Below are 13,075 nucleotides of genomic sequence, written 5' to 3'. Positions count from 1 at the left end.
TCGTGAAGTCTATGCAAGTGTGCCATTTTCCATTTAGCTTCCTTACGAGAACCACGTTGCTCAGCCACTCCGTGTAGTCTACCTCCCTGACGAAGTTGGTTTGCACCAGCTTCGTCACCTCCCCGTCGATTATCTTGATCCGCTCCATTGCGAAACTCCTTTTTTTTTTCTATTTCACAGGTCGATGATTGGGGTCAACCTGCAGCCTATGCTCCGTGACTACAGGATCAATGTCTGGCATGTCTGCGGCTGACCAGGCGAAGACATCAATGAATTCGTTCATTAGTTTGCTTAGCTTAGCTTTCAAGGTGTCGGGCAGCTGATTTCTGATCTGTACACTTCTCTCCTGGTGGACCTATTAGGGGTATGAGCATGATGTCTTCCTCCACTGTACTGATCTGAGGATACTCGCCCCTTACTTCTAGGTCCTCCACCGTTAGGGTTTCTCTTATCTCCATCTTCCCTTTGAGGGCCATTACGTAGCAGCTTCGACCAGCTACTTGATCTCCTTTAACAAACCCTGTCTCGTGCGGTGTAGGGAATTTGATTTTGAGGTGGTATGTTGACGTTACAACCCGAACTGCGTTAAGCAGAGGGCGGCCCAATATGATATTGTACACCAAAGGTCGATCGAATACAAGAAACTCTGTCAGCGTAGTAACTTATAGTGGGGTCGTCCCCATCGTCACCGGAAGCACGATTGTACCCAAAGGGTGAACAACTTCTCCCCCGAATTCGACAAGGGGAGTTGAGACTGGTTTGAGCCGTTCCTTACTGATTTTCATTCTGACCAGGACCGACCAGAACATGACGTTTTCTTAGCTCCCATTGTCTATCAACACGCGTCTAACTTTGTAATTTGCCACTAATAAGGGGAGCACCAGTGCGTCATCATGTGCCTGCTGCACCCTTTCTTCATCACCGCTATCAAAGGTTATGACGTCGTATTTTTTGTTTCGTTTGCTACTGGTTTCCCCCTTCTCCATCGAGAGCACCTATTTAGCATACCTTTTACATGCACTCCCACTATCTCCTCCACTAGCGGATCCTCCGAAGATCACCGCAATCTCCCCTATGACCTGCTCTTCTTTTTCTTTTGCGCCATGCCTCCTCTGCTCGAGAGGTTCCCTTTGTGGATCTTCTTTATTTATAAACTTTGATAGGTATCCCCTTCTTATTAGGGCTTCAATTTCTTTCTTCAACTGAATGCATTCCTCTGTGTCGTGGACATGATCCCTATGGAATGCGCAGAACTTGGACATGTTTCGCTGGTAGAGAGGTGTTCACATGGGTTCAGGCCATGAGACATAGTCCTTCTTTCTTATCTACATCAGTAATTCAGAGCGTGGTACATTCAGGGGCGTGTAAGTGGAGAACTTGTTGTATTGTCCTCTTATCTTTGGTCTTGCGCGTAGTGCACTAGTCTCGTGTCTTTTCGCGGATCTATAGGATTCTCCCATTTCCCTACTACTCTTTCTCCTTTTCCGTTCTATGCGACTTCCTCTTGTATCCATCATCTCCTCCAAGTTGATGTATTTCTGTGCTCGAACCATTAGCTCCCCCATATCCACCTGCGATTTTTTCCCTAAGGAGTATAAGAAGCTCCCGGGCAGGAGAACCGTTGTCAAGGCTACTAACGCCACCCCCATGTCTAAGTTACGGATTTCTAGGGTTGCCGTGTTGAAGCGGTGCATGAAGTTCTTTAGAGTCTCTTGCTCTCCTTGTGCCATACTCATGAGATGACCCGTTGTTTTAGCAATTCTCCGGCTACTAAGGAAGTGGCCAGTGAACAGTTGTTCCATCTTTGAGAAGGAACCGATCGATCCGGGTCGCAGAGTTCAGTACCAATCTCTGGCATTACCGTTAAGGGTTGTTGCAAAAGCTCGGCACATAATGGCGTCTGGAGCCCCTTGCAACTACATCACCATCTTAAAGTTATCCATATGATCAATTGGGTCAGACAAACCTTCATACCTTTCAAAGGTGGGCATCTTGAATCTACTTGGTAGTGGAGCATCAATGATCTCTTTGTTGAATGGCGGCTCTGAGGACCTCAGGGACGCTTCCCCGTAGTAGGGTTTGGTTCTGCCCTCTTTCATCATCTTCTCTATGTGATCTATTTTCTTTATTCTTTCTTCAAGCTCCGTGCATCTTTGTTGGTTCACGTCCACACTATTTGCGTTTTCTACCTTCTTGTTGAGGTAGATTTTTTCCTCGTTCTCCACTGGTTTGCTAGCTTTCTTGTCTGCACTGGGAGTCTCCTGTTGTTGGTGGAGGATATGCCCTTCCTAACTCTTTTGCTGTAAGAGTTGGTTAAGCATATCCTTCATTTCCTTTTGGAAAGCGAGGAACTCCTCCCTACTAACACCCGATGATTTTGCGGGCACAGAGTGGATGGACTAGGATGATTCTTTTCTCGTAGCAGGGATGGAAGTAGAACTGTGTGAGGTCGGCATTGCTGGAATGTCGAAAGTCAAGAGCAAGATATGATCGCCTCTTAAAAGCAGCTTCCCATAGACGACGCCAACTATTGTAGGGTAAAATTAGCAGGGTTGCTCCTTCGACTTCCGTTGACCTGAAAGGAGAAGAAAAGAAAGGCTTGGAGGACCCGAGGTGTACTCCGGGGGATCACTCTGATGCTTAAGTAAGAGAAATGCTTTTAGAGAGGCTAAATGCAACAGTAGAATAATGTCGAATGACTTACCTTGGCCTCTTCTCTAGATCCCTTCTTATAGGGGCTCGAGTTGACCCTTGGTCGGTTTGTCTTTATTACGTAGGGGCGTGAATTGCTCCCTAGTCATAACGTGCTTACGCCCATCACTCGGCTATTTAAGCCACTGGCGTGGATCTCTCCTCCTCTTTATTGGGTTGGAGCTGATCACTCGTCAAAATGTCTGACCTGGAGAAGGCGCGAGACAGGTGTTGACCTGCTCTTTATTGGCTAGATTATTTTGGGCGTATAAGTACCTTATTCCATATTTTATGCAATAATACAAATGTTTATATTATCATTTGACTTATGATGACAATATATTTTTTGTATGAACAAATTCCTAAATTAGGACCATTTTGTTTTTAAGAATAAATATTCTACGAGCTAAATGTAACTAAAATTTGTATTTAATTTATTATTATTATTTTACTAATAAGGTCAACTAAGTTGTTGCACAAATATTATTGTTTTTAATCTTCCTTTTAATGGAGTGAAGAAATAATTGGTGATAAAGTGTTTGCTTATGCTTCTAGTTTATGAAGTCAACTTTTAAATGTTGTGATAGAGTTAAAACTAGAAATAAGTGCTTATTTTTGTCCTTGGATCAAATAATAAATTTAAAAATATGATTAAAATAATTAAAGTACAAAAAAATACAAATTAAGAATACTATTACAAAAGTCAAATTTTGATGCAAATTAGAAATTATTATTATAATTTGACTTAATTGTTGTATTTCAAGATTCACTTTACAAGAATAATCTTATTATAGATGACAATTGAAAAATAGTAAAAATATTTTGTGAATGATTTTTATTATTTGTTTTTAATTTTTCTTGTAATTTTATGAAAAGTTTACTTTAATTTTTTTTAAACTCATATGATAATTTTAATAAAATTTTAGTTAAAAAGTATGTATTTTTGTAATATTTAATTCACAAATTTTAATTTTGGATATTTTAAAAAAATCAATCATGTATATTGAAATATCCTAACAAGTAGCTAAAACAATCGAAAACCATGAAATTTGATTTTTAGTTTTTTCACAAATAACTAAAAACCAACATCATAAATAGAAAATCGACAACATAAGCAGAAAAAAAAAATAGAAATAAGCACAAATTTGTAATCTATTTTTTTCTATATAGAAACAAAAATAGAAAATAAAAAATAAAGATGATACCACATACACCTGATTTTTTTTTTGGTATTTAATTAGCATGACAACTTGTTACCACAATACATTAACTTGTAGAATATATATTGTCATCTAAATCAATTTATAGTCAAAATTTAAAAGAAGTTAAAATAAAAATATTCCTTTAAGTTCATATCATAACTAAAAAAAAAAATATCTATAAAATTTTGAAAAAGTAATTAAAGTCATTCAAACTTTTCTTAATTTTATTTCATATATAACAGGATCATGCTTGAAGAGTTGGAAAGTGAATTAAAAAATTTACTAATAAAAATAATTATAATTACTCCTTTTTATTATAAGTCTTTTAATTTATGAAATTTTTTGTAACATAATCACTTATTTTTAACTGTTATTTAATTTAAGAATAAAAATTGACTTGCTTTTAACTAAGTTTTTTTTAAAAAAAAAATATTAAAAGTTGGGTTGTTTGTTTTTATTTATTTTTCTTTTCTTTTCTTTTTTTGCTAAAATAAGCGAAAGCTTTGAAATATGATTTTTAGTTTTTTCACAAATAACTAATGACTAACAACAGAAATAGAAAATTTATAACATAAATAGAAAACTAACAATATAAATAAACATAAATTTGTAATTTGTTTTTTGCACTATACAGAAACAAAAACATAAAATAAAAAAAAACGATGCCAAACTATTGAAATATTTTCTAAAATATACGATTTTGTGGGTTTTCAAAGTCTTCCATTTATGAATTTTCAAAAGCATTCATGAGGAGTATTTAATGTAATGTGGGTTTGTCCCAAATTGGAAAAAGTGGAAAAGGAAAGGTCATTAATAAATGACAAGGTGGAATAATCTCTTAAAATTGATTAAGAGAAAGTATTAGTGTGTACTCTAGTGCACCCGAAGCACCGTCCACACATGCACATGTACTCGCGCGCGCGTGACGTGGGTTGTAAGCCGCTAGTGGCGCATTGAGTTGGCGCACAAGCACTTAACACTTTGCACGCTTACATCGTTGCGAGATTGTGAACGTTAATCATGATCGGATGGCTTAAAATTAATCTTATATTTTTTTAATATCAGGAAACCAAGTGTGACCTGGTCAACGATACCATCGTCTGAACATGAATTCCTAAGAGTCTTGACCAAGGGCTCGACCAAGTTGACGCTAGGTGCGATAAGGTTGAATCTGCTTCGCGATTTGAATAGATGCAACCTTTTGAAAAAGGCATAATTCTGTCTATAAATAGACATAATTAACTCCATGAAATATACAGAAAATTCATGATTCTCTCATTATTTTTCTTACATAAAGCTGCCACAAATTATATCTTTTACAAATTTGGATTTTATTTTCTGCAGAGATAGAATTTTAGAAAATTTGTTCAGATTATTCTAAGGGTGTTTGTGATCAGTTTTTGTTTGTGTATAATGCAAACTGATATCAGATCATTTTATGGGCTTCATTGTATCCTAAAAATGTATTTGCCGACTCAATACACACCAATTTGGTGGGAACAAATAACGTTTTAAAGAAAACAACATTGTAACATGCCTTGAAGTATTTTCTAATCTACAATATTTTCTCTATCTTATTCCTACATTCTTAAAACGTTATTTGCCCCCATCAGAATGGTGTGTATTGAGAATGAGACTTTGGCTCAAGGACGTGTAAGGCTTAAATGGGAACAAGATGATTATATATGCAAAGGTCACATTTGCAATTCAATGTCAGACAATATGTTTGATCTGTATCACACCCAACTTTTTAAAGATATTTAATTAACATGACAACTTGTAACCAGAATACATTAAAATGTAGAATTTATGTTGTCAATTAAATAATTTTATACCCAAAATTTAATAGAAGTTAGAATAAAAATATTCCTAAAAATTCTTATCATAACTAAAATAAACAAATTTCTATAAAATTTACAAAATTTTGAAAAAGTAATGAAAGTCATTCAAATCTTTTACAATTTTATTTCACAAATAACAGGATCGTGCTTGGTGAGTTGAAAAGTTAGTTTGAAATTTTAATAAATAAAAAAATTATGATTACTTTTTTTTTTTTTTATTCTTTTTGTTTATGATATTTTTGTATCATAGTCACTTATTTTTAACTGTTAGTTGCATTAAGAATAAAAATTGGGGTAACTTACTTTTAACTAGGTTATTTTTTTAATTTAAAAAGTATCAACTAAATAGGTTGTTTGTTTTTAATTATATTTCTAATTTTTATTTTTTGTTTCTATAATTACCAAACGGATCCTTTATTTTATGTCTTGGTTGTGTCTAAACTTGGCAAAGTGGATCAAGTCAAATAATCCATGGCGGATAAGGCGAATTATCGGGTGAAGAAATCATTATCCATATTCGACTCATTTAAGTGACGGATTAGGCGGTTTTGAGTCAGATAATTCATGGCGGATGGGCGGATAATCTGCCATTCTCAAATATAATTTTATTAATAATTTATTTTGTGTCATATTAATTTAAGTTGTATACGACAACTTGCGATTAGTTTGTATATTAACTTTTCTAGTAACTATATCAATCATTCAATCGTTTATACTGATTAACAACTCCTGATTCATGTAAGTAAAATTGTAAGCATTAAAAACTAATCATTCATCAAACTGTCGACGGTCTGCAAATTCAAATGATAAAGATCCGAGGCAAATCATCACAATAAAAACTAAGGAACGTTCTTTTATAAATCAACAATGTAGATTTTATCTCAAATCATGGGATTTATGATATCTTATTTATTAGTACCTATATCGTGTAATCGTGTTTAAATACCCTTACTTGTATCCTTTGTGATTTTTGGTGTAATCCCAAGGAGGGGGGTGAATTGGATATTTTAAAATTTCTAGGTCAATTACTAGTAAGCAGTATTTCACAACCTAGAGTCTTTCTAATCAATTATAGATTTAACAAATATATGAACGCTTAAATACTATGCACATATATCACAGTTCCAGTATATCCTAATTAGACACAGATTAATAATTAAAATGCACGAGCAATAGTATCAACAAATAAATATTAGCATGCAAATACTTGAATGTAAAGAGAATAGGGAAAAAGTAACATGAGATTTGTTATCGAGGTTCGGCCATAGTGCCTATGTCCCCACCTCAAGCAAACTAGCAAGAGGATTCCACTAAATGCTCACTTAACTGGGCGAAGCGATGCCGTTGCAACCTCTCCTTACGGGGTGAGGAATACCTCAACTCAAATTTCGGAACTGAGCCACAACCTATAACCACACCTTACAGGACGGTGCTCCTAGCTCTCCTAATCGGATCTGAGCCAATCCGGTGCACTTTACATGACAGTACAATCCTCTTCTGACCACCCGCTGAGAATACAATAATGTCAAAGGTTTTGTGTACAAATAATGTGCTTCTACACTAAGCAAATTATGTACTACTTTAAACTCAAATGCACTCTCGTATGATAAGAATTAATGCTCAGTAGAGTTTATGTAAAATATCTCTTAAGAGAGTATTTATGAAATAAAGTGAAAAATAGTAATCTTTGATTTAAAAGAAATTTATATCAAGAACTCTTCAAAGATCTAAAGCTCAAACAATAATGTCTCCAAAAATTATTTTTCAAATGAAGTGTAGGAGATGTTTGATATTAGCTCAAAGAAAAAATTTTAGCAATAAGCACAAAGCGAGCTCTTGAGTCTTACAATGAAAGTGCACTAAGACTCACATGCTAAGAGTATATTTTCCCAACAATATTTATCAATAAGAAATGATATGGGAGAAATCTCAAAGCTCACTCTCAAGAATGATTTTCAAAAACAAATGGATATATGAGAGTATAAGCTTTAGAATAATATATGAATAAGCCCGCAACAATGAAATTCAAACACTCTTCAAGTTGCAATTAGTTTGCAAATGAAGAGTATAAAAATGATGCTCTCTTCTTAAAAAGATTTTTTCAAGAAAGAATGAAAGAGAGAGTATGATATGCTTGAATATGAAAGTATGTAAACTATAATAGCACAACAATTTTTAGAGAGAATTTTTACTAATCAAGTTGTTAATTACGCTTACAAATGGGCTATTTATAGACTTTCCAAGATTTTTTACCATTGGAGACACAAAGGGAATTTTAGAAATTGTTTAATTAAAAATTTAACTCGGATTAGCATAGTAAAAATTCGAGAACTCGAGAGGTACGGTCGACTAGTACAGACGTCGGTCGGCTAACCTTTGTAAAAGTTTGAATTTTATTTTAGGGTTCGGTCGGCTGTGTTGAGGTGATGTTTAGTTGGCTAAGGCGATTTCCAAACCTACATAGGTTCAGTCGACTGGCCTAAGCCTCGATTTGCCAATGAACAAGGCCGGTTGGCTGACCATTTTTAAGGCACAAAGCGCTGGTCAGCTGAGGCTTCAAAATATGAGAAATTTTAAAGGCCGATCAGCTGAGTAATATAAAATCCCAAAATAATAGGTCATTCGACTGAAATGTTTTGAACACTCAAGGGTCAGTCGACCGAGGCCAGTTAAAACATGATTTTTTCCCTGTTTTTGACATTAAAATTTCCACCCCTGTACGTATAAGTATGCCATTTTAGTTAGGGGATTTTTCATGAAAGGTTTTGGGACCTAAGGTTAGTCTATGGTCTTTGTTGAGCTGTCATTCCCATCATGCATGAATGCATTATAACAAACCAATACTTAAACGCAACTACAATATGTCTTTATTCTTTGCTCTTCATGTTGCCATGCCATATGCTAGTTGAAGTGAACCTTTAGCTCCTCATGGCTTCCAACATACCCAGATTTTACATGCCTTCCAAGGGAGTTATATGTTCAAGTACTAGATGCACAAGTGAGATACATTGGATTTTTCATAATCAAAACGGGATAGGACTCATAAAGTCAACATCCTCTTTAAAACACGTAGTGTTCAAAGCTCAGTTATTTGAATAAAAGTATCATTGTTCTTTTTTAAAAAAAAAATTAAGTGGGTTGGCAGATATCCCTTGGATAAACCTGACCCGACCTGCTAAGGAGGCGAATATGAAAATAGAAAATCGTATTTGACTCATTTAGTAAGCAATTGATTATAAGTCGGTTAAAATAGGTTAGATGCGAGTCAGATTAACGAGTTTTTATCCATTTTGCCAGGCTTAGTTGTGTCTACTTAAAATAAGATAAAATTTGAAGACACTCTTTTTTTAATATGACACTGCCTCCTTGAGGTTACGTTTGCATTTCCTAAGAATAAGTTAGTTTTAATAGGTTAGTTACAATTAGTTATGTAAAAAATTATGTTATTACTATAAATCAAATAACAATATGAAATATTTTATGAATTCATAATTAGCGAGGAGGGTTGCATTAGGTAGCTGACAGCCAGAATAAAATTTGTCAGATCACTATGATATGAATCCTTACCGAATATTTGCTGGGGCGTCCCCTACGAGCGACGCATTGCACTTGAACCACTCGGGTGTAGCGAAAAGTGGGTGAGGGTGGGTTAGGTCGTCGCCCCGAAGCGACACCCGGGTACGGTGTCAAATATGCAAGGGTTCCTGCATCATTCGGGACGTGGGCAGGTAAGGACGTTAGTTCAGGAAACTAGGATTAGATTAGCAACTTGGAATATAGGGACACTTACGGGTAAAAGCATGGAAATTGTGGATACAATGATTAGAAGAAGAATTAATATAATTTGCCTTCAAGAAACTAAGTGGGTGGGGGAGAAAGTTAGAGAAATCGATAAATCAGGTTTTAAACTTTGGTACACTGGAAAAGAAAAACATAAGAATGGAGTAGGCATTATTATAGACAAAAACTTAAAAGATAGCGTTGTGGATGTAATTAGAGTAAGGGATAGAATTATAAAAATTAAAATGGTATTAGGACAAGAGATAATAAATATCATTAGTGCTTATGCTCCTCAAGTTGGCTTAGCAGAAAATCTGAAGAGACAATTTTGGGAAGATATGGATAGTGTTATACAAAGCATACCAGGGACTGAGAAAATATTTATAGGAGGAGATTTGAATGGACACGTTGGAAGAGATAATAAAAATTATGAAAGGATACATAGAGGATATGGATATGGAGACAAAAATGAGTCTGGGGAGATGATCTTAGACTTTGCTATGTCATATGATTTTAGTATAATGAATACTTGCTTTAAGAAGAGAAAAGAACACTTAATAACCTTTAAAAGTGGACAAAATAGAAGTCAAATAGATTTTTTTTTAACTAGGAGGGTAGATCGTGTATCATGCAAGGATTGTAAAGTTATTCCAGGTGAAAGTCTAACCACACAACATAGAGTCTTAGTGTTAGATATATGCATTAAAAAATGGAAGAAAAATGATAAAATAAACCAGTGTAGGAGAACTAGATGGTGGAACCTAAAAGGAGAAAATAAAATAAAATTTAAAGATAAAATGATCAAAGATGGGGATTGGACCTTAGAGGATGGGATAGATTCAAATACTCTTTGGAATAGATTAGCTAGCTCTATTTAAAAGATAGCAAAAGAGATTTTAGGCGAATCAAGGGGAAGATTCTCAAATAGCAAAGAAAGTTGGTGGTGGGATAAAGATGTACAAAAAATCATAAAGACAAAAAGAATTTGGTATAAAACGTGGCAAAAATGTAGAAATAGCGATAACTTTGAAAAATATAAGGAGACAAGAAAAGATGCAAAAAAGGCCGTTAGTCAAGCTAAATATAGATCATTTAATAGTTTGTATAATAGATTAGGTACAAAAGAAGAGGAAAGGGATATATTTAAACTTGCTAAAGTTAGAGAAAGGAAGAACAAGGACTTAGGAAATGTAAAATGTATAAAAAGTGAGGACGATATTGTCCTGGTTAAGGACGAAGATATTAAAGAAAGATGGCGAAGTTATTTTAGTAAGTTGTTTAACGAAAACCAAATAGAAGGCTTAAATTTAGAATTGTCAAATGAGGAAAAGACTAAAAATATAAGATTTATTCAAAAAATTAGAGTTAACGAAGTTAAGTTTGCACTAAAAAAGATGAAAAATGGGAAAGCTATAGGATCAGATAACATCCCAATTGAAGTTTGGAAATGCTTGGGTGATAACGGAATTATATGGTTAACTAATTTATTTAATACAATTGTAAAAACTAAGAAAATGCCAGATGAATGGAGGAAAAGTACTTTAATACCTATATACAAAAATAAAGGAGATATTCAAAATTGTAATAACTATCGTGGAATTAAACTTATGAGTCATACGATGAAACTATGGGAAAGAGTAGTTGAACAAAGATTAAGGTTAGAAACGAAGATCTCAGAAAATCAATTTGGTTTTATGCCTGGGAGATCTACCACAGAAGCTATTTATTTTTTAAGAAGATTAATGGAAAAGTTTAGGGAAAAGAAGAGGGACTTGCATATGATATTTATTGACCTTGAGAAAACATATGATAGGATACCTAGGGAAGTTCTATGGTGGGTTTTAGATAAAAAGGGTGTATGTTGTAGGTATACCGATGTCATTAAGGATATGTACGATGGAGTAATTACTAGTGTAAAGACTATAGATGGAGAAACTAAAGAATTTCCAATTACCATAGGTGTACATCAAGGATTTGCTTTGAGTCCTTATCTTTTTGCTTTAGTGATGGACCAATTGACTAAGAGTATTCAAAAGGAGGTTCCATGGTATATGTTATTTGCAGATGATATTGTATTAATTGACGAAACTAGGGATGGAGTAGAGGCTGAGTTAGAATTATGGAGAGAAGCTTTGGAATCTATAGGCTTTAAGATAAGTAGAAATAAAACAGAATATATGAAATGTAATTTTAGTAATGATAGGAGGAATATTGGAGACAAAGTTAAACTTGATGATGAAGAAATAAATAGCACTTGTAGATTTCAATACCTTGGATCTATTATGCAAGCTGAAGGAGAAATTGAAGATAATGTAATGCATAGAGTTAAAGCAGGTTGGGTAAAATGGAGAAGTTCTTCAAGTGTTCTATGTGATCGTAGAATACCCTTAAAATTGAAAGGGAAGTTTTATAGGACAGCTATAAGACCAGCTATGGATCAGAATGTTGGGCGACGAAGAAACATAATATCCAAAAAGTAAAAGTTGCCGAGATGAGGATGCTTAGATGGATGAGTGGTATAACATTGAAAGATAAATTAAGGAATGAACATATTCGTGGTAAGTTAGGTGTAGCTCCTATAGAAGATAAGATAAGGGAAGGACGACTCAGATGGTATGGACACTTGCAATGTAGGCTTTATAGTGCACCTGTGAGGAAGAGTGACTTAGTTACTGTGGGAGGCAGTAAAAGGGGTAGGGGTAGACCTAAAATAACTTGGGAGGAGATAGTGAGTAAGGATTTAATATCTTTGAATCTATCAAAAGAAATGGTCCATGATCGCATAAATTGGCAAAAAAGGATTCATATAACCGACCCTACTTAGTGGGACTAAAGCTTGGTTTTGTTGTTGTTGTTGTTGATAATTAGGGATAGATAAGGAATAACTATTCCAAAATTTTATCACGAGAATATTTATTCATTTATTATTTTAGTTGAATGAAATAATTATAAATACATAAAAAATAATTGTTCTCTTAATTCCTAAAATTTTAACTATATTTCATCTTAATCCGATAAATAGTTATTCCATCACGTTAGCTTTAGTGGCTAAAGTATCCCAATCCAGTTAGTTTTGATGATAACAACTCATTCGTGATCCTCAAGACTAACCAACCTATGCACTCTAGTTCAGTACAGGAAAACAAGTCATTACTGGAGCAAGCACAAGAATAAAATGAAGTTCAATGAAGCAATGGTCAAAACTTGCACAAGGAATACCCAAACACAACCAACTGAAGCCTTATGAAGTCCTACATATGTAATGTGTTGTGTGTGAAGTGGAACTTTATGTAACTCTTGTATTTATGATATTGGTAAGAATATTTAGCAAGAGTTGAGCAATTGCATTTACATAATAGTTTATAGGATATCAACAACAAACTTAATGAGTTTTTAAATTCATTTTATACAAGATATCATATACTTAAATAAATTTTTATAACGACAAGTTTTTAACAAGATTAGTATTTTAATATCTCATAAACTTGATTACCATTTAGTTTAAACAATGGTTAAGCACCCAAAGGAATATAACAAAGCAAGTGTTTCGACGGTTTTAAC

At 34.2% G+C, this 13,075-nt stretch overlaps 1 protein-coding gene across 1 annotated transcript; it reads right to left on the bottom strand.

Annotated features, from left to right (window-relative positions):
* Positions 1–995: 995 nt before the first annotated feature.
* Positions 996–1,802, bottom strand: LOC131153796 (uncharacterized). Its single transcript, XM_058106254.1, has 2 exons — positions 1,353–1,802; positions 996–1,268 (listed from the first exon to the last, which is right to left on the bottom strand). Exons 1-2 carry the CDS (start codon positions 1,800–1,802, stop codon positions 996–998), a joined length of 723 nt encoding a protein of 240 aa, XP_057962237.1.
* Between the last annotated feature and the right edge of the window lie 11,273 nt (positions 1,803–13,075).

The sequence above is a fragment of the Malania oleifera genome, chromosome 4 (assembly GCF_029873635.1).
Source record: "Malania oleifera isolate guangnan ecotype guangnan chromosome 4, ASM2987363v1, whole genome shotgun sequence".
In the NCBI taxonomy this organism is placed as follows: domain Eukaryota; kingdom Viridiplantae; phylum Streptophyta; class Magnoliopsida; order Santalales; family Ximeniaceae; genus Malania; species Malania oleifera.
This window is presented reverse-complemented; position numbering and strand designations above follow the sequence as displayed.